At 36.2% G+C, this 26,076-nt stretch overlaps 1 protein-coding gene across 7 annotated transcripts in view; it reads left to right on the forward strand.

The window, feature by feature from the left end:
- Window positions 1-26,076, forward strand: part of STAU2 (staufen double-stranded RNA binding protein 2) — a 171,604-nt gene that overhangs the window by 53,042 nt on the left and 92,486 nt on the right. For all 7 annotated transcript variants that reach the window (XM_033007953.2, XM_042786251.1, XM_042786252.1 and 4 more), the window contains 6 exons: window positions 852-1,011; window positions 6,118-6,225; window positions 12,036-12,248; window positions 15,800-15,937; window positions 19,135-19,266; window positions 23,289-23,349. In XM_033007953.2, coding sequence (XP_032863844.1) covers window positions 852-1,011; window positions 6,118-6,225; window positions 12,036-12,248; window positions 15,800-15,937; window positions 19,135-19,266; window positions 23,289-23,349 — 812 coding nt within the window. The remainder of the gene's footprint in view (window positions 1-851; window positions 1,012-6,117; window positions 6,226-12,035; window positions 12,249-15,799; window positions 15,938-19,134; window positions 19,267-23,288; window positions 23,350-26,076) is intronic.

Here is a 26,076-nt window from a genome sequence, read left to right on the forward strand (position 1 = left end):
TTTTATTACTGAAAATAAGAGCTATTCAGTTGATGATATGAATAAAGATACTGCTTTCTTTGAGGAATAATAGCTGTGACATTTCATAGGAAAACATTCAATTTTTTGCTTTATCTTTCTTTGAGTGCCTTTCAGACATATTCAGAAAAACAAACCCTGCCATTATATTTAGAATTCTTTTCTGTAGGAAGGAAAAAAAGGAAAACAGTGTGGTGGTCATTGCTGCTTTTATTTCATTCAGTGCCTGGAAAATGTTTGACTACTACAGTGTTGGAGAGCTTCTCCCTACCCTCTGATATGCTTTTGGAAGAGAACTCCTTATCCTCTACAACAATTTCAATACTGGAGCATTAAAAAGACTCTAGAAGTACGATATCCAAGTCCCTTACTTTCTGCCATCTGACTTTTTGTTGTCCCCAGGAGCTGAGTTATGCTGACAGGTTTCAGATGAGAGACCTCACAATCGTTTTTTCCCCGTGCCACTTTCTTGTGGGACAGGAGTTGTCTCCCAGGCATGACTTCCACTGGAGCTTTCAGTTCTCCTTACGTTTAATCTTCTCATGACTCAAACCAAGAAGACAGCAGAGTTGGGCTGTTGGGCTGAAGTGTAGTAGAGGTCGTTGCAGAGCCCTGCAAATGTGGGTGAAGAGCTGGTTTGCACGTAGGAGCTGCTGTCAGACTTGCTGATGACCTCGCTTAAGAACAGTCTATGTATTATGTATCTGAGTGTTAGGTCTTACTCTGTGAGAAAGGATAATGTTTTATCCCTAACTACTGCCCCATATTACATAAAATTGATGGTTAAAATTCATAACTTGTATTGTTGTTTTATTTTCATGACTTCTTTCCAGGTATCACTGCCCAGTGCCTAAAATTTTCTATGTCCAGTTAACTGTTGGCAACAGTGAATTTTTTGGTGAAGGAAAGACTCGTCAAGCTGCTAGACATAATGCTGCAATGAAGGCCCTTCAAGCTCTCCAGAATGAGCCTATTCCAGAAAAATTACCTCAGGTTTGTGTTTCAGAAAACTGTTCCTAATCTTCACGTTAAGATACCAAATTGAACAATTTTTTAGTTTTTCAGTGTTTAATTTTTAGTGTTTTTTTCATATTAGCCTCAGTAATTAGAAAAGTAATACTAACAAATTGTGGGTTTTCTTTATAAGAGCACACTTAACATGAAATGACTCAAATAACAAAAATAACTAGGCATTTTAAAGATGGGGTTGTCAACTGTGATAAAGTGAAAAATAATATCAAAATAAAATATTTGAGAGTATAACCAAAGTGGATAAATTGTCCATTTAATCAGTGGCTTCATGGGGAATGAATTATTAATCTTAAATGTGTGTTATGTCATGAATGTGATCTTTACAGCTGAAATTACTTGTCCCCGATGTACCTAAGAAATTACTTGTCCCCAGTGTAACTAAGGATCTGACAGAACTCACTAATCACCTGTCTGATTGTTTTAGGCTTTTAGCCACTTAATACCTTTTTAAATGGCAACCTTTCTCACTGCTATGTTTGGAAGTATTGTATATTGCTACTTAAAAATGAAAATGTGTCATATTTAAAAAAAATATTTAACAGAAAAATTATTCTCAGAATAATCTTTGCAAATTGAAAGGACAAATATAATAAAATTTCCCAGTCAAATAGGCCAAAATAAATGCACGAGGAGACAATCTCTTTATTTTGTACACTGTTTCTGATGACACCTGTTGAACTCCTGTGCACAGTACAAAACATTACTAGTAGTATCTTCAGTGTCTTGTGTGGTAGTTTTGAGCTCCTTTTAAGAATGGAAATAATTTTTTCTATTAAAAATAAACTTTGTTCTTTCTGCCGCACCCTACATCTACATCCTCCTTTTGATCCAAAGAGAGTTTGACTCATCCTTTTGTTTTGCTATATTATTTTTCTGTATCAGGAAATTCCTTTCAAATTACTTGCTATAGTTAATAATTGATTTTTTTAAAAAACAGGAAAACTAGTAAAAAAGAATATGTGAAGTCTTAGGAGGAATCCCTGTTTCCTTTCTCATTGTTAATTCCCTTCTTTTCTCTTTGGGTTTCCAGTCAAATGTATTGGTTAATAATGAATCCTTAACACAAACCTGAGTGGGAATCTCATATTACTGAAGCATATTTTTAGCTCAGCATATTCTTAGTTTTTGAAAATTATATGCTTAATATTATTAAAAGAATCTTTGAATTCCAGATATCCGTTAATCAGAATGGAAATTAAACCACTAAGTGCATAGGATAACAAGTAGTAGACAAATAAATAATTTATATAAGTAATATTGATATGTACCTGGTTTATATACTGGGTTTTCATAGCTCATGTACATATGTAATTTACCTAGCAAAAATGATAAAATCTGTAATTAACATTCTTGCCTAATTGTGTCTGTTAGGATGGGCAGGCTTTTAGAACATGTAGTCATGGCAAATTGAGTTTCCTAAATTCTTGTAGCATGCTGTAGTGTTGCTTCTCATGAGCTAATGAAGTAACTTCATTCTTCTCTTCACCACCATAAGTTACATATGTAAACTGAATCAAATCCACAGTTGGCTATGAGAAAAATAGGGAAGTCTTGTCAGGAGACAATACCGTAGATTAGCTGAGACATTCACACAGCATTTGCAAGACCTGTGGGAGCACGGTGAATTTCTGGTGCAGCAGCTGAAGACCACTTGGGATACTGTAGGATCTCAATAGCAGGTGTCAGTGGATAAAAGATCAAGTTTAGTCCTCAGTCAGGAAAACCTCTGTGGCTTGGTTATGCTGACGGTAAAGGGAGCTGGTTGTGGGCTAGTCATGAAGAAACATCTCTGCCACTTCATGGGTTAGAGTTGCAGGTGACTGGAGAAGGCTGGAGGTAGCGCTGTGCCTAGGTCATGGTGGGGTGGATTACAAAGAGCTGCATCGTGTGGAGCTGAATGTAGCTCTCCAGAAAACTGGAGGTTGGTTGAAGTAGAGTTTAAGGGCTTCATGGTGCCAGAGTTCAGGGTCCTCCTTGCTGCTGGTCATGTGAAGTGCACACAGGGCTCCTTCACAGTGGTGGGATGTGTCCTCACCATGGGACATGGTCCAGCTCAGTAAATCTCCGCTTTCTTCAACAGAACTGACCTGCTTGAGTCAGGCATGGAAGATTCCATTCCTCATTCCTGAAACACTCCACCATTCCTCAGACATCAAGCATGGATCAGAGCCAGTACACATTAGAGTCTGGATGTCTAGTCAACTAAATGACTAGATAGATTGAGCTTGTTTCTTCCCCAGTCATTGTCACTGTGCTTCCAAGGAGAGCAGAGAGGGGAGCAAGGAGAGATCTACTGATGCTGATCTAGTCCTGCATCCCATTAGTAACTCAGTGAATTTTGCTGCAAGGGGATCCATGGAATATAGCGCAGTAAATACAAGGTTTTACCTTTTGGTCTTCATAACTGTGTTTGCTCAATTCAGCCTTCTCTATATTCTTCTGTCATTTAGAGATACCCTTTTTTTCCTTCCATTAAAAAACTTAGTTAAGGATAAAATCTTTTATCCTTATTAAACCACTGAAGAGGGGTATTGCCATCTTAACACTTCATTGCACAAACGTGTAGAAGAGCATAAGGTGAGCAGAAACAAGAAGCAGTCAGCAAACAGGGCAGGGTTACAGGTGAATGTGAACCTGCTTTCATAAAAGAGCTATTGTATGTCTGCCAAAGCACCGCTGCTGTCTCATGGATGTGAGGCTAAGAAAGGCCTTACAATTAAAGTGTCAGTTGTGGAATGAGGATCAAATTTAACTCCAAAGTACTTGAGACACTCCTGAACATATTTTATCTTCTTTAGGGAAGTCATATGACTAAGGTTTGAAACTTTATTGCTCAGAACTAAGATCTATGCTTTACAGTCTATGATTCTCCCTGTTCTCCACTCACGGTTAGGTGCTCTACTGTGTTCAGTGGAAAAATATGCAAGGAGTTAAACTGTAAGGACAGAAGGGACAACTGGGGATTTTCTGGATGGATGTGTTTGTATTAATCATGAAATTTTAAACAGTAATTTCTACATTAGACTCTACATATCTAGTTAAGATAGAGTACAACTAGAAAACCTAAACATTCTTGACTTAAAGGCTTGGTGACAGTCCAGTGGGCTTTATATTTTTTTATGTAAATTATGCAAATTATGCCAGTGATTGATTATTCCTCATTTCAAACATAATTTGCAAGGTATTTCTTCTGAAATCACTTAGCTTAATTTTCTGTCTAATTGGTATTTTCTTATCTTTGCTAAATGTAACAAACGGATACCAGAAATCTCTCCCTTGTATACACTTACAGATTATGCTAAAGTAATTTTGAATCTTTTTATAGAACTTATTGTTTCAATAGTGTCTCAGTGTAAAGTTGTTTTTTCTAATCACTAGTTCATCCTTGTAGCTTTTTTGTCAGCTTTGCATCTTATCAATGTCCTTTATAAAACACAAACTTAATTAACAGAATACTGAGTGAGATTCTCACTAAGTTGTTTTACAGAATAATAGTACCCCACTCTTTATGTTTGATACTCTATATCCCCAAAATATATTTTTACTTTTAAATACTGTCCTTTTAACGTGCTTCAGCTGATCTTTCTCATTGAACCTTATCAATGCTTTACCTGTCCTGTGAATGAACTACATTCTTCATTTCAGCAGTGCTTTACATTTCATTATACGAAAGGAGCTAGAGGTCCTAAATAATTTCATTCTAACTACTCTTGTTACTGCTTTGCAATACACCCTTTTTTTTCCAGCAAGTTCTATAAGCATTATAAATTTTTATTTTGTGTTTAGTTCCAGATCAATGTCAGGGATGTAAATTGCTTTTTCAGACTCAAACATTGCAACCATTTAATGAGACAAGAAGTGCTCCAAGTCTGCATACTGTACATGACTGTTGGATTTTTGGTCCTGTGTTATCTTAAAGATTAATATATGAAGAGTTAACAAATGGTAGATAAAAGATTGATACATTTCATTGTTAACATGAAGAACCTAGTGCCTTTTTAATGTTATTTTATAACTTGGATATCTGCATTTTGTCGCTGTGGTGGTGGCTGAAGATTTAGATCAGACTTTGTTATATAAGATGGGAACTCTGCAGGAATCCACCTAATTCAGCCCAAATTTCTTTGATGTTTACCTCCACTAATAAAAAATTAGGAGCCTAGCCAAGGTTACATGGTTGTTGAAAGATCCCAGTTTGAAACATTCAGAGCTTTGCAGTTTGAAAGTAGCTGACAGTAAATCCTCTGAGAACTAAGGAAGATGGGGCCTGGGGAACAAACACCAAAATGTACCGGTTGCAGAAGACAGTAACTCTTTGACTGATCCCCGTGCTGGTGGTTTTCTGAGAAAAATAAGGCTTACCTGAAGAGTAAAGCAAAGCTGAATTTTAGGAAGAAGAGTGCTTGCATGTGCTTTTTGTTGTTTTATCTCTTAGCCTCTCTGTTTGTTATGTTCCTATGGATAAATAAATAATGTTCTCTGTTGAGCAAGCTGTTCTCTGTCACTACCTTTTCACACTGGGCATAACTCCCAGAGGGAGGTCGATGGAGGGGCCATTAACCAGCTGGACCTGCTGAGGACACCTGTAACCTGGTGACCCAGTCAAAGTGTGGGGGTGATTAACTGAATTTCTTCTGAGAGAAGTACAGTCTTCTGTACTTTCCAAGAAGTACAAAAGACTTCTTCCTTACTTGGAAGGGGTACCCACAGAGCGACTGAGAAACGGGTCAAAGGATCTGTTTGATCCTCATGTTTGACACAAGAAGTGTGTATTCAGATAATTATTATCCATGTCATTGATAAGACTAAAATCCATAGAAGTTATTTTGCCATCTATCGTTAACTTATAAATTAATGTGTATGTGTTCCTTTATTCTGAAGCATAGGTGCATTATATATGGCTTCATAGTCAGCAGGTGTCTGATAATGGGGTGTTGAGATGGATGTACAAATGCTGATTTACAGCATGACAGGAGAACTCAGAAGTCTCATAAGAGATCAAGACAGAAGTATATGGTTTTTTATCTTCTAAAAATTGTAATATGATTATGTATTCTTAATTTTCAGAATGGAGAAACAGGAAAAGAATCGGAAGAAGATAAAGATGCAAACAAGTCTGAGATCAGTGTAGTGTTTGAAATTGCTTTGAAGCGCAATATACCTGTCAGTTTTGAGGTATGTGTTACATATTTATCTGTTTGCTAAGAAAGAATTAAAAAGCCCATGCCACTAAAACTCAACACAGTTAATAATATTAACACACTATGAATACAGCATTTAAATTAATGCAAATTATAAATAAAAAACCATTGGTCGTGTATCAGAGTCTAAAACACTGAGTTTTTACTGTTAAATTAGATACTCTTTCGGAAGTATTAGAGACCTAATATTTTGTTGCAAACAAGTGAATGGCAGAAGGACAGTTCATGCATCTTCTGTATAGTGCTGTGGGATTAGAATCAGTAGCCACCGTCAATCTGATTTTAAGTTGTCTTCAACAGTCAGCCAAAGTCCTTGCTTTAACCGTAGGCATTCATACATGATGGAAGGTCCCACTGAGACATTTTGCATCCAATGTGCTGTTTCCAGTCATGAGTATCTTTTTATCTACCACACTGATCCATTATCTCTACTTAAGCCTTCATAATTTTTTTTTTAATTTTTTATGATTTTTATCTATGAACCTGCTTCTGACACCTTTGTTTATATTAAATAATAAAGAATGTTTGGAATAGCTCCAATGCTATGAATGGACTAACTACAGGAGAATGAGTGATAGTAACAGGAAAATTTCTCCAATGAGAAGGTTCTTACACAAACTGGTTGTAAAAGTCTAATGTTGTGATAGGAACCACCAGACTTTCAAGCTGTTTCGTTGGGTTGTTTTGTTTGTTTTTTTTTTTTAATGCAGAAAATGCTAATGTAAGTGGCTCTTTAAAATTGTATTTTTCTGCTTTTTTTTCACATTTAAACTGAGTATATATGAAGGACGTGGGCAGTGCCTATACTGGTGATGGTTATTTTCTCCAGTGCTTTTTCCTTTTGAAGTATTGGCACATATTTGCATGCCAAAAAAATAAAATATGCTGTGGCATGCCTTACAGTGTGCTCTATGCAGATAACTGATATGTTTGGCCCATATCCATGAATTGGCCAATGTCAAATGAGCTATTTAGACCTTCTTAGAAATCTGAGAAATCTCTCAGAAAGTAGCTAAGAGAACCAAAGACAAATAATACTGGTTTTGACTAAGGAATTCCTCACTATAACAAATGCTTATGAGTTTCATATATATGGTCTGTGTAATGTGTACTAATTAGAAAGCTAAGAGAATGTAAATCTCAAGGATAAAACTGGGGTGTCTGAGTGTGTTGGTGTATCAGTTTGCAACTACATGGAAAGAACATAACTCTTATGTAAAATCAGACATAATAGAAACACATGCCTGTGTTTCAAAAAGGAAGTTCATAAGTAACGTTTCAGTTTTCACACATCATTTTCTACCTTAAGTATTTAAAAGTATTTGGAATAGTTCCATACAAATCAATACACTAAAATACAAGGAGATGTATGGTCACAGGTCACAAAATATCTTGGAGGTTGGAAAGAAAAGAGGGATAGTGCTTTGAATGTCTTCTTAACGTCAGTCCTATGTTTCAGCTTATTTAAGGGAGAGCATTTGGTAAGGAGAGAATGAAGGCAGAGATACTTAGTACAGGAAAAGTCTAATGTGTCACTTGCCAAAGAATGTTAACAACACTGAAAAAAGGACAGTTTCTTGCTCTCCTGAGAGGTTTTATGTTATTTTCTGACTTTAAATCTAAGTATAGGTGGCATTCTTAAATAGAGTTTTGGTTGAATTTGGTATTGGCTTATATTTCAATAAAACTGCTAAGTAATTATGGGTAATCTCCAGGATCCGATGTTTCTAATAGGATTTTATTTACAAATGGTTTTGTGTTATTCCAGGCAGGCATCAAAGCTTTCTCTAGCTTTTTTTGTGTGCAAGAGGTATAAAATGATCTGCCTTTTCTTCATCTCATGAAGTTCTAGCCAGTGTTCCAACAGTGCTGTGTTACACAACAAAGTAATGGTCATAAAGAGATGTAAAGTTCTTTTCTAACTCAGAACAAGATTTAGTCGATACTTAGCACCGGCGCATCCTTAGCTGACCTTTATTCATCAACTTGTAAGTCAAAATGCAACTCCTCTAAGGCATTTGTGGGACTTTCAGTGAACAATTTTTAAGGAGGGATACAAAACTGATGGTTATAGACATTGTTAGAATATCTGTAAAATTATCATTTTGCTTCTTATTCCCTCCTTGACAGTAGAGTAAAATCTTGCTTTTTTCAGTTCTTTTGCAACATATGTGAATTTTATTTCCAACTTGTCAGTCAGGATTTGGGTGAGCCTAGAAGATGTAACTGAGGTCAACTGCTTCAGGTATTAGAATATGTTAGTGTGTTTCAGATTATCGTTTCATTTTCAGTATTTTTCTTTGGATTGGAGTGTTCTTTAGAATAGCAAATACAATAATGTATTTTTTTTTTTTTCATTCTCAGTATCAGGAGTGAGGAGACAGGCAAATTTTCTGCCCCTCCATCCCTTTCCAGTGTTCTACTGGGAAAAAGAGTTGCAGTTTCTTGTTTCCCAGTCTTATCAGAGTGAGGCAGAGATTCAGTATTTTGAACCAGGAACAGACTGAACTGCTGACTCTGGGAGACTGAGCAAGTTGTCAGCAGGAAGTTTCACACCCGTCTGGCTCCTGCTGCCCTGGGGATTAAGACTTTCAGATTGGATGATTGACATACTGAGTATCTCTCATTTGGGTGTTACGTGATGGTCACCCTTACACACTCCAATTTTAACAAAACACCCAGATTTTCTGGTTTTCGTTGGTGGGGTTTTTTTGTTTGTTTATTTGATATTTTTTTGCTTGTTTGTTTGTTTGTTTGTTTATTCTTTTTTAAAAACTGGGAAAATCTGGTATGCCTGCCTGCAAAACACATGGAAATATATTGGTATTTTAAAATTTCAAAATAATCATGGATGTAGGTGACATCTTTTGTGGACCTGCTTTTTGTCTCCTCTATTTGGTTTTTATGTCCATTTAATCTTGTCTTAATCTTTTGAATTTTCTGCCTGGAGTCTCATTAATAATTGAAGCAGCGTTGCTCTTTCGTTGTAATCGTACTGCTGTTTTTCATTTGTCAGCGTGATTCATTAAGTTGAGCCAAATTCACTCTTGATGTAATTTGACCTTAGATGTGTTTTGGCCCCATGTGTTTTCTCTTGCTGGAGTTATTCTTTAAATCAGTGGAACAGAAAAAGAAAAGTGTATTGAACTGTCACCCTTAATCAAATTCTCAGCTTTAAATTAGCCATGATTTGGTCCACGGGTCGTATCTTTCAACTGAGGAAATAGTTTAATGTACTAATGCATATAGTGTTCTTGAATACCAAAGGCTGAATTTCTTTTTAGTGTTTTCTGTCCCTAGGCTTATAGCACAACTGTTTAAAATCATGTGGAGTAAAAAGATCTAAAATCTGGGGTTAACCAAAAATGTTGTTAGGTAAATATTTTTTTTGCTAAATTACCAAATTTGGATGTTTAGCTTGATCCGGATCCCATCTGAATCCTATGGGGTTCATTCCATTGACAACACAGACTTTTTTTCATTTACACACTAACAAAGAAATAGTTTTGAATGTTTTCCAGGCAATTATTTACCTTGTGTCACATACTTAAAAGTTTAAAAGATGAAAAACACACCGGAATACATTAGTTTTATGTTAAGAAATATATTTTCATATACATTAAAATATAATCTAGTTTTATATTAACATTCTTTTTCACATACATATGTATTTGCGTCCACTTACATATATGTGAGAGACCTTATATAAAACTAGTATTTTAGAAACTCAGCAATTATATTTCTTAAGCAAGTTATTTTGTCCTTTTTCATCTGGTCAATATTGACATTCTTCTATATTTTATTAATAAATTATGGTGCATGTAAGTAGAAACACCTATATAATGATATTTCTAAGACCACAAAAACATTAAGGCCCTTAGTAAGGTTAATTTAGCCATCTTTTACAGCCAGTGTGTTGTAATACTTGGATAGCAACGTAAAGGGATGGATTAAGATAAGCCTTTAAAACCAAGTGGGAAGCACTGCAGTATGATGAAGGTGTTCAGCACTGATACCAAGCTCAGCTGTGCCTGAGAGCAGGAGATCCTGATGCCTGGGCTTGTCCCAGCTCTGGTGTGGGCAGTGCAGCTTCCCGTTGGTCAGTGTCTTGAAAACACAGCTGCCTTCTCACGTGGTGAAGCACTAGTGGGCAACTTTCAAGTGAGGCAATCTTGAATCAATACTTCTGAAATTGCTACCTGGAATCTTAGACTGGGAACATTCCTGGACTACAACAGAAAAATCCCATGCTGGCACAGTTGTCATCTTATTCTGGGAAAATGTGGACAAAGTTGTCCGTTAATTCTCATTTTGTGTCTTTTTATTGATATATGCTGTGATAATTGTATTTGCTGGGTGAAGTTGCCACAAAAGAGAGCTTAAAAAAGAAATACAAGCCTAAGGAGACCTCATTACAGTATAACAGCAAAACTAAATAATGCAAGGGACATGACCTTGTTAAAAAGAACTTTAATACAAAACATGTTCTAATAATATTAAGGTTGAAGGTTTCAGCCCATTAAAAATATAGTTATTACACCAAGAAGGCCCTAGCACCTCTACCTCAGTTCCCTTGCACTCAGGCATTACACTTCTTCAAAAAAATTGTTTCATGTAATTGTACCTACTGAAAAAATATGTATTTGTATTGATTTTAAAGATGATACAGAGATGCCTGTCAGATGCTCTAATGTCTCCTTACACACATTGCATGTAACAAAGATTGAATTACATAGCTGCTTCCGCCCATCAAACAAAATAACTGAACCTTTTCCCAAATGAGGTCTCTAATTCCTGATAGACATTGTCCAGACCAGTGGATGATGCATACATGAAGAGATGGCTCTCTTAGCACTTGCAGGGCTGTGATTTGTTGGTGAGTGCCTCCTAAAAGGAGACGTGTATGTGTGTGGAAAAACGAAGACAGAAAAAGAGCTAAAGGAAGGTACAGCATTCAGAACTTCATTTTTTTCCATATTATTGTGACTTTTAATAGTAGAGAAGTACTTATAATGGGTTTTCTCATAGTCATGCTGAATATGTTTGGAAGGGAATGAATAAATGAAACAATTCAAAACTGATTGGCTTTTGCGTGATTTATGGTGGTTCTTTCAATAATTCTTTTTGGTACTCTTGGGAGGGACAGCTGAGTGTTATAGAGGCAAGACTGTGGCAGCCTTGCAATGTATGGGATATTGCTCTTATTTGTGTACTCTGGCAAGGTAAGAGTTGAGAGCACGCATGCTGCCTGCAGCTAGGACAGCGTAAAAATATGGACCTTTAAGACTGAAGTTTGGGACCATGCGTAAACATGCTATGTTTTAATGATAATAGAAAAAAATGACAAACGGGTTGAAGTGATGCCATATAAATATAATTTTGAATATGTTTTATGTCAAGAAATAACCAAAGCTTGGTGGACCTTTATGAATTGAATTTCTTTTGTACTTGAAGGACCTTGTAAGGAAAAAAACACCAGTCTTGTTTTAAATATGCATTATTATTTTCTATTGTGTTATTGTATAAATCTTTTTGGAAATAGAGGTCTACTGTATTTTCTGTGAAACACTGAATATGATGGTTAGATTTGCTATATCTAATAAGCCTTAATTTTCTGTCCTCAACCTGGTATTGACATTAATACTTGTCCAGATTTTGTGAAAATTCATCTAATGCCTTCAGTTACCAGGAAAACTGCTTTAATAGTAAGTACATTGCAGAGGTACAAATATTAAGTTATATTCTTGTAGGGTGATTTGACTTAATGTTACTTTCCCTTAACAGGTTATTAAAGAAAGTGGACCTCCTCACATGAAGAGCTTTGTTACACGAGTTACAGTAGGAGAATTCACTGCAGAAGGAGAAGGCAACAGTAAGAAACTCTCAAAGAAACGTGCTGCAATGTCTGTCCTACAAGAACTTAAGAAACTTCCTCCTCTTCCTGTGATTGAAAGGCCAAAACTCTACTTTAAAAAACGTCCGAAAACAATATTGAAGGTATGTGTCCACCTTGGACAGAACTAAGAATGTTTGCTCAGGAAGTAACAGAGTTACTCAGATTTAAAATCAGTAAATGCTTATTTATAATTTTCTGTCAGTACTGTTACTAGTTTGCCTGTGCTAATATGACTGTGCTTTTTTAAATTCTGAGAATGCTGTGAAATTCTCAAGCATAACGGCTTGTAAGGTGCTCGGCTTAAGAACTGAGCTCACATCACTGAAGTCTTCAGGGGTTTGGTTCAAGTCTAGAGAAGGATCAAACCCTCCAAGCAACCATGTGAATTTTTAGCATCATCTTTTGTGGGAGGCCCTATTAGCATATGTGGTGCTTCTCTCCCTGGTATTTCCCCCCCTCCCCAGTTTGAAGAGGGAGAGGGATATATGAGATAGTAGTTGTGTGGGGAAATGGTGCACAGTCCAGCTTCTGCCCCTCATGGAGTGGCTTCAGCTTTAATTTGATTTTTGGAAGATCTGAAAAAAGGCCCAGCGTATGTTGACTTGTCAACTTAGTGTGTCCCTTGTCAAGCACCAGAGGACAATACTTTTTTTGTTTCATGGGCCTGTGTTAAGGTTAGCATGTGTTTGATAGTTCTCTTTAGCTCTCAAATACAGATAGATAGAAAGAAAATTGACTGAAGAACAGCCCATGGAGGACTTGCAGAGGTTTAATCATCCCCTTTAAAAGATGTGCTGTCTCAAAGGATATTAATATGCTTCTTGCTGCAGTGATGAGTCTTCCTTTAGAGGCTCTGGATTCTTGTGAGCTTGAGCTTCTTAAATGGTGCTTTTATTCTTGGTGGCACTAGATTTATTGCTACTTCTACAATTCAGTCAGTCTACGGTGACTAGCCCTGCTTTGTGTGCTCAACCTAAATTTGTACAAAACCAAAGGGTCATCTGAAGTAATTAGTCTTCTAACTTCTTCTAACAAAAGCAGCCACATAGTGTCCATATGTTTATGAAGCATCACTACCTAGTCTCAGGACTGAACAACCAGTCAGATTAATTTGTCATCTGTTCAGCACAGAAGATGAGGGTTTGAAAGTAGCCAAAATCTGCTACATTTCCTTTTATTTTTGGAAGTATTATTTTGTGAGAAAGTAGTTAAACTCTTTGTACATGATTTTCCATTTTCTGGCATGTTGGATAGTCATTTAGGTATACATAAGGGCACATTAATAACATTTCATACTCATTTTAGGTCTGTGTAAATAATGGTGGAGAGTTGCTTGCTTTCTCTCAGATGTTGCAGAGTCACTTTTGCCCCATACCATGCAGATCAGAAACCCTGAGACTAGAATTGCAAGAAAAAGAAGGAAAACTTCATGTTCAAAACCTATGCTTCAGACTATAGTTTTGGGACCTAAGTTTCATCTCTTTGTCTGTATTTGCTTCTTGCTGGTTTAGAAAAAAAAATTTTCGATTTTTCTGAATTATATTAAGTCCATGGCTTGCATTATGTTAGGCTGAACAACATTACAACAGTATGGCTTGAACTCAGTCCTCACTGAGTGTTACATTGATAGACTGTAAAAATAAGTAAATCAGTACTTGCTTTAGTAAAAGTATGACCATTAGAAATCTGTATACTCAGTACATCAAGTGCAGAGTTCAGTAGGAGCAGCCTACAGAAAAGCCATTTAAAGTAAGCAAATACTTTGGAGAATGCAGAAATGGGTTTGGAAAATGTACAAAGGACTTAGTTCATCATCTTCCTCTTTTCGTTTGCCTTCAAAACAGAATGAGTGATTTTTCAAAAAAAACCTAAGTTAATTAGATCCCTATCTCCTACTGAAATTCTGGGGATCTAATTCTCAAAAACTGCTAGGAAAAAATGAGTATAAAAAGTTATTTAATGGAAAACTGTCAGCACTAATGCAGCTTTAAAGCTGCAAGATCTGAAAAGACTATTGTCTCTGACTGTCTCATTTTGGAAAGTTCTTCTCAAGAAAGATGCTAAGGATATAATAATGTAAAAATCTCTTATATTACCATATACCATTTACCATTAAAATCTTAAATTGAGTTATCCAAAGTTGGCCATGCTAGAAAGAGACATTGATAGTCAAAATAACCTGGATATGTAGAAGATTTTATTTTTTTAATATTTTCTGAAATGCTTTCAGTGTGCCCATTTCTTTCAATTTAACCTGCACATGTTTTGATCATCAAAAAAAGTGACAATAACTTCTTTTTATTTGTATATATATTTATGAGGCTATATCTTATGGCCTACACTTTATTTAGCTTACTCTGCATTTGTCTCTGCCTGGCTTCTTGCCCACACAGCTGCCCTTGTTCATGACGTTGTCTTAATACCTTTACCTACGTCTTCTCTAACAACTTCAGCACTTATTCTATGTAGGATTCACTGCACAGCTTTCTTAATACAATATCCCTCTCTGGTCTTTGCCTTCAGTTGCTGATCATCTCTTCAGGTTCTGGAGCTCTGGTTTGTTCTTATTTGAGAAGCTCAGATAAACATGAGTGCTGATCTTTTATCCTGTAAATGGCTTCATGAAAAGGAAATAGCTCAGGAACATAAAACAATTTCTACATTCAAATGCCATTTACATTTGCAAGTTCGTTCTTTGTGTTATGGTATATAAATCAGTCGAATATGACTTCAGGTAAATTTTGGAGGGTCTTTATTTCTTCTTAAGATCTACAAACAAATGTTTTCATAGCTATTTGCTTTGAGACAGCATTTGCCATGTGAGTAATAACATATTAAAAGGATTTCAGAACAGCATAGTTTGTAAGGACTATAGTTTTTCACTTGTCTGTGTAATCTCGGACAGACAAGTCTCTCGGTCCTTTTGGTTTCCCCCCATCAGATTAATTCCTCCGCCAACTTTACATTTTGACATGTTATAGTGAGGATTATTGTCTGTTAAGCATTTGAAATACTTTGTGGGTGGCTCACAATATACAACATTTCTAGGCACTGGAGATACTCCTCTCTAGCTTCACTACATCAAAGTGTTTTGAGGGTGAATTTTTCTGACACGCAACTAGAGTAAACCTTCTACACCTTTAGTTGCATTGTAGGATGGAAGGCAGGACTGCTGAGAAGGAAGGCAGGAAGGCCGAGAGAGGCAGCTTCCTTGTTATATGGCAAATCCATTTTGTCCCCATGTAAATCCCACCTCTTCTTAGCGTACTGCATGTTCCAGCTTTGTAGCAACCTATTTTAAGGCGTTAGGGGGAAGGGTCATAGAAATAGGGCAATGAGATATAATTGACTGATGAATCTGCTAATTTTCATCCATCCCCATGGGACCTCCGTGTTACTAGTAGCTTACAGATACTGTGTATGCACACTACCTGCAACAGTGGCAGACAATGGGTGTACATTTTGTGCCACAGTTTTGAGCTTGAGGATTCTTATCTTCTGTCTCATGGTCAGAAGATGGGAAGAAATTTACTTCTTACTCTCTCAAAGGGAGTATTAAAGAGGTAACCCTAGTAAATCATTTCTTGAAGCAGCGTGATAGTTGTATGGATATATGCTGAAATAATGGTTCTTTCTTTTAAACCTGTTTTAGACTGGACCAGAATATGGTCAAGGAATGAATCCCATCAGTCGTCTGGCTCAGATCCAACAGGCCAAAAAGGAGAAGGAACCGGAGTATGTTCTTCTTTCAGAGAGAGGAATGCCTCGCCGTCGAGAGTTTGTTATGCAGGTATCATCTGCTGTCATGTTAGAGATAATGCCCTTGCTATGTTATGTTCAAACTCAAGCAAAATGGTGGCATAATATGAAGCAGATCCCTCTGTCTTTAGCTCTTTGCTTTACAGTCCATTATACAAGAAGACTATGAAATACAGTATCAGAAAGCCTGTTCGAACTTTCTTCTTTCTCTTGGTGAAACAAATGGGAATCAGGTTATGTGCCTTATAGATTATTTTCTTGTAGTGATTTTGCATTTTTTATACTCTTATTTTTATTTCATTTGGTAGTTTCTGTCTTTATACCTGATGGTTCATGATTTATTTAATTTTACTCGTCTTATTGAAAAAAAACTTTTTTTGCTATTGTTGATCAGAGGATTGCAATGCAAATAAATATTCTGAAATACGGATATGAATATCTCCATAGTACCAACGATTTTGGTTTAAAAAAATAATGCTGTAGATCTTTTCAGATTTTCACTTTCTTTGTGGCTTTGTTCATATCTGAGATACCACAAAAAAAGCCTTCCATCATGTGTTTTAGCCTGTCCAGTTAGAGGCTCTGGACCTAATACAGAAACAGTAGATTAATGTTTCTTTAATTTTTAAATTAAGAACATTTACAAAGGTTTAATATAACCATGATACTTTGTTAGGTAGCACAACAGCAGTTTGAGAAAGATTAGGAACAGGAAAGAGTTCTTTTCTCGTGTGTTTTCACTCAGGGGTAATTTTGTGCCAGAATGATTCAGGACAGCATACCTCAACATGTTTTGACTTGTTATCTACAAACCACACCAAAATGTCACTTCTGATCACAAACAGAATTTATGATGTTCTAGCACCAACTTCTCCGGAAAACTAGTTACGTTTTCACTTAAATCTTTAAGTCCCTCCTTCATGTCCATCAAGATAAGCTAGCACTCTTAATTTCCTTGGACCTCAGTGGTCTTTCATGATGATTTACTATTTTTCTCTCTGAAGCAAAAGAAGATACTGGGTTCCTTTTGTTGCAGAATCTGATTTATGAATATAAAATTGGATTTCCAATTTTTTGTGCTACCTGAAAGTATTTGAAAAAGAGTGATGCTATCACAGACAGTCCCTTTTCCCATACTCAGACCTCCATGGGAGTGTCCTCAGTTAGAGGTGGTTGTGTGAGGCATCAGAAGAGGACTGTCTAATGCAGTCCAGTATTAGAAAGATGGGCTGAGAATTTGGTTTTCCATTGGAGGAGTCTTAATAATGGCAAAATCTTTGTTTTGAATAAAATAAAAATCCTAAAATCCATGAATACATAGAGGAGTCCCTTATCTCAAGTCCATGGAACAGTTGCTTTGTTATGAATACTTTCAAACACTGTAGCACCATTTTCCCCGTTTGTAATATTTTCACACTAAAATCATACTGCTTTTTCTCCCACCTTCAGGAAGTCTCAGTGGGTTCATTATGACATGCAGAAAACCTTATCAGAATAAAAAGCCTTTGTATAAATGACTTAAACAATGTTTCCATTTAATTTAATTGAATGTGGAAGTAAAATATCCAGAGATAATATGTTCATTTTTATCTGTCGCACAAAGAGCAAGTTTAGATGTGATGAAATGGATCCAATGACTTGTCCTGACTACTAGATAAACAGAAGAAAACCTCTGATGACATTAGTTGGTGTTCTGTTCCCAAAGTTAATTTCAGAAAGCTCTTTCTCTTTGTAGTCAGACCTTTAATCCTTGATAGAGGTTATAATAATAGCTAAACCAGTTTTACAGGTCTGAGAAATAGCAGCGCATTGATTTATTGTGAGCTGTGTTATAAATTATCATTTTGTCTTGTCCCATTAAAGTCCCTCAATTTTACTGCATATAAATTTGTAGCAGATTGGCTATTTTCTAACTGTGATTGCAGAACTGCATAGAACATAAGGTTTATATTTCAAGATTATTAATTTTTCTGGTTTAGGTAGCTGAATCTTTTTGCTTAATTATATATATACTTTGAAGGAATACTCATGATCATTATTATTTACTTACATCCTCTTCTTTGTATTTAGAATTAATAGGTATTTGAGTAAAGAAAAATTAAAACTTTAAGGAAAATATATACATGATAATTTAAGAAAAGTGAATAAATAATGAATAACATAAGTTACTAAGTAACATTTGTTATTTATTTAACAATTGTAGGCCTGTTTTTACAAATTTTTAAAGCTCCTTCCAGACTGTTTCAGGACTTTGACACCTAAGCTTTCTCTTATTCAGATCACCGTGGCTATTTCTTTTGTTTCCTTTTTTTAACACACTTTTGAAACAATACACTATTTTAAGAGAAAACTTGGCAAATAAAATGGCTTAATGGACAGAGTTAAATATACGTATCAAAGAGCTATGAATATTATGTGAGTGAATAGCAATGACTGTGCTAATACCACAAACCAGGCACATACAGCTTCAGGAGTTTAAGAATGGTACCAAAGCCGAGGAATATATTAGAGTCTCACTCTTTGTGGATATCCATTCTCTATAATTTGTCTTTATTTTGAGATTTTAATTTCTCCTAGTTTTATGGAAGGTGACTTGTTTGTCAGAAGCCCTTTTTGCAGTACAGACCACAGGTCCAACGAGGAGCCTTCTTTCCAAAGACTATTTTGACAAAAGCTTGTCAGGTGGAAGTGCAGAAGAAGAAAACAGCCCCAGCCCCTGTATTCCTTGCAGTGCAGTGAAGTGGGAGGAACGCAAACATGGTTTTAATCTCTCTTTAGAAACCACTCTCATTTAAATCTCCAGTTCATTATTTGTTTCTCCATTATTCTGGATACTGTCCCAGTGATGCTGGGGAGCTGCAGCAGGCTACACTCCTACAAGAAAGAGGAAGTACAGATCCTGTAGCGCTTCCCATGTTAAGAAAGAGCAGGGGAGATGTTCAGCAGGGAGAATGTGGTTGACACAAAGGCTGGTGGAAGAGAGAGACAACTGTGTGTGCACTGAGATACAGATAAATGTAGCTCTTCGGTATGAGTTGGGGGACCTTTTGAAAAATGTAAACAAGCTCCTCTGTGTGAAGCAGTATTGTAGTCCCCTTTTTCACTATTATTACTTTTTTGAGACTGCATCTTCATCAAAAGATCTGACAGTTGTTGTTTGATCAGCAAGATTATTACATTAAGTAGCTTTGCATTTATCATGATTATCATCAATGTTTTCTCTTTAAGGTAAAAGTAGGCAATGAGATTACTACTGGAACAGGCCCAAACAAGAAAATAGCTAAAAGAAATGCAGCAGAAGCAATGTTGCTACAGCTGGGTTACAAAGCTTCTACTCCTCTTCAAGACCAGCCGGAAAAGGTGAGAACCAATGGTTACGATGCCCACAGTTTACCCTTGTCTAGATTTTTAGCTGCATCATCTAATTGCTTAGTAAGAACACAAGCTTAAACTTGTGCACACCCCTGTTTTAGGGGGTTGCTTGTCAGAGATCAGCCTTCGTTCAGCTACAGCTCTATAGCTACACTCAGCAGTAAGTGCAGCCTCTTCTCTTGTAAGAGTAATTAAGAACAGAAATACAGTTCCATAGCATGTATGCAAAAGTGTACATGTGATGTGTGAGCCTATTTCTGCTTACAAAGGAAGATGAACATGCCTCTTGCTTTTATTCCATTTTGGGCATCCATGAGAGCATTGAGAAGAATATGTTAGTAATTTTCATACATGAAGTAGTCACAGTAGTCAGTGTTTGTCTTCCTGTTGCAGATGCACTAAAAGCATTCCAGAAAAATAATGGCCTTTTCAGGTTTGATGACTGAGAAAGAAAATGTCTTATTTTCTTTTGTGGAGAAGGAATCACATTTTAAATTCATATGTGTTGCAGATGTGTATTTCCATGTTAGTGATGTGCAACTTAGCACCCCTCTCCTGTCTTGAGTTTATTGATAGGAGGTTTTGTAACCAAAATTGGGTGCTAAGGCTTTGCCTTTTGTATTTGGTAAGGTATTTGACTAAGCTGTGGACTCTGAACAGCTTCTCTCATATGCAGAGTCACTGCATATATATATTTGGATCATGGCTTAAATGTTTGCTGTGGCTACACCTGCTAGCTCAGGTCAACAGAATGTTCTGCTGTGCTTTTCTAGGGGCCACATGATAAATCTGAATATAGTGTGTGTATATATATATATCTATCTTCTGAAACACCTTCTATTTTTCTTTTAAAAAAACCCCAAACACACATATATAGGAAGATACTCTGTTCTATACATTCTATACTCCTAGCCAGATAAATGCCGTACTGGTTACTTGGCTCCACCTCCTATTTCCCTCTCCTTTGAGAGGAGCAGCTCTGTGTATGTTATTCACACTTAACTTCACTACGATCTTCACTACGTATCTTAGTCATATAGAAGTGTGCAATACTCTAAACAGAGTACATGGAAGCTAGATGGTGTTTCTAATGAGAACACACTGTGCAGTCATAACCATTTTAAAAAAGGCTTATGACAGAATCACATGATAATTCGTTTTCACCAGAATGCTGAGACTTTTCTGCTGTAGAGGATACTTTCTACCAGTTTCAACTTATTCTTTACTGCCAATTTGGTCATAGGGCTTTCTGAAAATCAAAGCAAAACAGCAAAGTCAACTTTTTTTTTCTAATAGGAAAACATAAGTTTTCATTCTTGGATTTCAAATTGGCTGAACTATTTTTACTCAGTAATTTTCAGAGATAAAGCCTGAAAAAAATCAGCCCACAGCATAGTTGCTTTGGAGAGCTCTACACAGTGGAAACTTGTGGTTACATTGAAATCTTTAAAAAAATTTGAGTGGCTAAAAGGGGCATTGCTGCTTCATTTCCCTACATTTATTAAACTATTGCTTACAAGTGCATTGCCTTTAAAAAAGCAGGTTTAATTACATACTTGCAGACGTAGATATCTTAGAATTGATAGAATAGCATCCAATGGCCTAATATTCTGAACACAATGAGTAAACATGATACTGTATCCAAAAAATGTGAACTACTCAAATTTTCTGTAGTAGCAGTATTCAAGATCATAGAACAAATTTTTATACCTTTATTGAAGTTAAGGACATAAAATATCTAGAACATGTGGCTTTATCTTCTGTATATAACAGACTGAACATATTTACAGATACACAAGTTAGTTTGTATAAATGAAAGCATTTTAATTCTCAAAATAAACTGTACTGGAGAAGAGGGAAAATAGCTCTTAGATCTCTACCAATTTGAGCACTGCAAAATTCCTTCCATATAAATTGCACAATAAAGATGTACCATTTCTCTCTTGATTCTCTCTTTGAATCCAAAATGGGGCCCAATGTAGATTAGCTGATTGGCATCTAAATGGACAATTTTCACTTGTGTTGTTTTTGATGCTTTTAAAAAAGGCAATTTATCTTTCCCTTGCTCCCCACTTCCCCGAGCCCTTTCATCCCTTTCCTCCTTCCTTAAAAAAAAGCAAAACCATATTCAGTATTTTTTTGCTTAATGACAGTGCATAAAATGTGACTGTATTCATTGTTTTAATGAAGACCTAAGAGTGTTACAAGAGCCATGTATGGTGCTGATGACAGCACAGGTAAACAGGTAACTCAGGTAATGTAAAAAAGTAAAGGCCCTGCTCTTGTCTGATGTATTCCAGTTCCTGGAATAAATCAATAATGGTTGTGCAGAGCCATGGGGAGAGCAATTTGAAAGTGCTCTGGGAGAGTTTTTGCAGCTATCAGAATTTTAGCTCTACAGATGAGAATGGAGAGTTGTGATGTCTTCATGTTTTCATCTTTCCATCTTTTTCTTTCCTCTTGCCACTTTTATTATCTTAGAGAGAAGAAAACCAGAGTAGATTTCAGTCATGTGAGACAGCAGCACTAAGGATAACTTACTGATAGATGAATTCTTGTTAAATTCCCCATCATGATCAAGTTAATAAACAGTGAAGAGATGAATGAGGAGAGTTGGAAATGTTCTTCTCATATTTGAGCCATATGCTCATGCTGATTTTCCTGTTATGTTACGCAAGCACAGTATGGATTCATGACAAAACCATGCTGTTGTAACAGACAGCAGTAAATACAGACATATTTAGAGATTTCATATTGCTTATTCAATTGAAGAACTGTCATCTTCCATGTTTTCCAATATATATATTATCTGCTTCATAATATGAATAAAAGGAATTATGTGAAATTAAAGTGCATGGAAGTGGGTGACCAGTTTGAGAGCCAGCTCTAATACCTATTCTCTCTTTCCACTAAATATCTCCCATTTTTATTGTATGTTGTCTAAGCTATAAGCACATTGGGATGTACATGATGAGGAAAGGCAGGGAAAAATCATTGGAATAGCTGCTTTGCATAGTTTGCTCTTCCCTCCTCTTTCCCAAGGAAAACATATCATCTAGTAGTCTGCATTACATCATGATAGTTATCTAAACAGCCTTAATGCAACCTCTGAGATGCAGAGGCAGATTTCAGCCGGCTGATCCTCCCTTGCAGCTCTTCAGCTATCAACCCCATCCTCCAGAGCAAATGATTACAACTTGGCATGGTATATAGACTGCTTTGCTGTGAGTTTTTCTGTTTGCATACAAAATCCCAGTGAAATCTGAAAAGGATCATTTGTTCCACAGTCACAGAGCTGGTTGTCAGTAGCTCCTAGTTCATGAGGAAGCTCGGACTTGTTTATCTTCATTTACACATAAATCTAGAACCGCGCCATCTTATTTATTGTGTAGATTTCAGGAGTGGCCTCATTTTGAACTTCTGTGTTAATTGCTCCCCTTTTCTGTGTCAGAGTAATACCCAATGTTAAACATAATAAAATTAATTTGAAGACCATTAGCTTCCTCAAAAAAGTCTATATATTAAAATAATGGAAAATTGCAATCTTTTTTTGACTTCCACTTCAGTAACTGTATCGATTTCTAGCGAGTAAATATTTTAAAATTACACCTAAAGTACTTTGTAGTGTTTATGCATTCTTTTGTAGGCAGATATTAGGATCTTCTTTTTTAGAATGTAATTTCTCTGTTGTCTGTGTATGTTTTCAGTTGAGAGCTGCTTAAAACATTTGATTTTAAGTCTGATTTGGTAACATACTGAGTTGAGCCTAATCCTTGGGGAAACATTTATATTTCAGTGTTAGGCAATAGTTGTTAATGTTTATTCATGAAGGGTACATTCCTCAAATAAACTATTTTAGACAAAAATTAAGATGTATTAGCAAAGTTTTGTGAGCAGATGTGGCAATCCCAAGTCATCCTTTTTAGAATCTTTGTACTAAATTTATAAACATGAATGTTCTTTTTGAGTAGTTTGCTCTTTACTTATACGTCTTTTTCTACCTGTTTCAGCTTGGAGAAAACAAGAGTTGGAACGGCCAGAATGTTGGGTTTCCTGAGCCAACAAGTAACAGTAAGTATTGCTTTCTAAATTATATTTATACTTATTTCTCTTTGTAGGATCTGGATTATTTGAGACAATTGAAACACTTTTTGTAAATATTTTAAGGTTTTTATTGCAATTACATGAATTAACACTTGAGTGTAGGTATGAGAGAATGCAGGAACAAGATTTTTATTTACTCATTGAATCCTTCAGGTTGTAAGGGATTTTAGGAGTTCATCTAAACTGGCTGCGCAAAGCAGAGCCAGTACATTCAGACAAGGTTGCTTGTGTCTTTTTTCCAATTCTCCAAGGACAGTGATTCCATAGCTTCTCTGGGCAGCCTGGTCCAATGCTTAATTATCTTCACATTGAATTTTTTTCCTTTTATCCCAGTCAGAACATCTCCTGTTTGTTTATGACTATAATGTCCTGTTCTTCTGCAACGTACCTCAGTAATGTGCCTGGTTTCATCTTTTTGTCAACGTCTTCTTAGGTATTGGAAGGCTGCTAGTAGGTCCCCAAAAGCATACCACTGTCTTCTAAGTCTGATCATCCAAACAGATTTTCATCATCTAGTAATTCATCTACCTAGACTCTAACATCACAGCTTGTATACAAGGATACTATGGGAGACATGTCAAAAGCCTTGCTAAAGCCAAGGTAAATGACATCCACTGCTCTCCCTTCCTCATAAATCCAGTCATTTTATCATAAAAGTCAATCAGGTTGTTGAGCCTGTTTTTTATCCTTGGTAAATTCATGCTGATTGTTCCCACTGGCTTTTTTCTCCTTTGTGTGCCAACAAATGACTTTAAGAGGACTTAATGCATGATTTTCCAAGGGACTAAAGAGAGGCTGACCAGCCTGCCTTTTTTGATGATGATGATGATGATGGTGATGATGCCTTTCTCCAGGCGTTGAAGAGCCTTCCTGATCTCCATGACTTTTTGAAGATAGTAGAGAGTGGCCTCACAATAACATAAGCTGGTTGACTCAGCACACTAAGATATATCCCATTTGGTTCAATGGACTTGTATGGGCTGAAAATTTCTCAAGTGATCCCTGACTGATCAGGTTCCACTACTGGTAGTTTCTTTCTTCCTTGAGCCGTGTCTGTAGACACAAAGGCCTGACAGACCTTGGTGCTGAAGACCAACTTCAGTTTCACTGCAGCAGATGATGAATAGGACAGGCCTTTGTGACTTTATAACTAGATTTTTGCTGTTTAGAGTGGTAAAGATACTGTAAAGAGTACTTCCTTCACTTTTCCTAATTTTCCTGATGAACCATGGATTCTTCTCTAGAACTGTATTGAGTTTTGAACTTCTTAAGAGTCCCAAACATTCTCTCCCTCAAATAAGAACTGTACTAGAGCAGGCATACACATGTGCTACTTTCTATTTTTTGCCTATATACGTCTGAAGGACATGGTCCTAAAAGCAGGTTTTAAGGGGGTTCAGTAGTATACCAGTATATATACACACTCTTCCCAGTTACTAGACCTGGGGAATAATTTGTGCTTCAACTTACAAAAAAGTTTGCTAGTATTTAAAGTGATCTCTGATTCAGCACATGCCTTTGTTTCCCTAAAAGGAAGGATTCTACAGGATCTAAGACTTGTTATTAATTTCTTCCTTCCAGACCTATCATCAATCTCCATCAATACTTCTAGATGATTTCTGTTTGCATTGTCAAAATCTCTAAGAATTGCCTGCGAAACATCTTCAAATGTTAATATCATCAAATGTTAACATATTGGAGTTTGGGACAGCAGAATAAGACCTCTTGATTTTCTCTCCTATCCTTGCACTGTCTTGTAGCAAAGATATTTATAGATGACATCACAACCATCTACTACACCAACAAGATAAAACAATCCCTTTCGCAGGCTTTATCTGGCGAGAAAACTTTGGCAGTTATACATGTAAATCCAGATCTAGGAGGGGAACACAAAGGCATACTCACTCAACAAGAGACAAGATCAGCAAAATTATATTTTAAGCCTGTGCTGACCATAAAGCCTGCTCACACACCTTTTTGCAGCCATGACAGGCCACAGTCCAGAAACAGGTTTTCATTCTGGAATGGTTTTCTAATGCATGAAAGACATTTCTAGATGCCTTCATTTTCATCCTTCTGATCTCCAACTAAATTGAAAATTAGAGGAGATGTAGATATCATGTCAGTAGACACAGAGCATTTATTTCTGGCACTGCTGTTCAGAGACAACTATGCTTAATCCCTTAACTCCTTTTTTTTTGAGGGTACCAATCTGTAAGCAACATTAATAATAACCAGCTGATTGAAGTGTATCATTTTTTATTCCAGAGGAACTGTGCTATCCTTTTGCAAAATAGGAAGGGTTTGAACCAAAATTGTTATCAACAGGCATATATTTTTTTACTGATTTTTTAAATTTTTTATCTCATAAAAGGCCTTTTTCTTCTAAGGTATTTTCTCTAAAATTTACATCTTAACTGTGATTTTCATATAAAGACATAGGAGGGGAATGAATATGTTACAATTATGTCGAGTCCAGACCAGTCTTTCTTCACCTTACAGTCTTATCCAGGATTCATTGAAGACCTAGACATGCATTTTTCTTCTCTAAATGTGTTAATGTGATATCACCTCCAGCTGAATGAATTGCTAATAGGTCTTCTTTATGAGTTTCTCATTGAAACTTCTAGATTTCTAAACTAAAATGGCCTTTCTGATAGAGTTATGAATCTGCTGTATCGCTTGACACTCTAT

The sequence above is a fragment of the Tyto alba genome, unplaced genomic scaffold, assembly GCF_018691265.1.
Source record: "Tyto alba isolate M040663 unplaced genomic scaffold, T.alba_DEE_v4.0 Super-Scaffold_9, whole genome shotgun sequence".
NCBI lineage: Eukaryota > Metazoa > Chordata > Aves > Strigiformes > Tytonidae > Tyto > Tyto alba.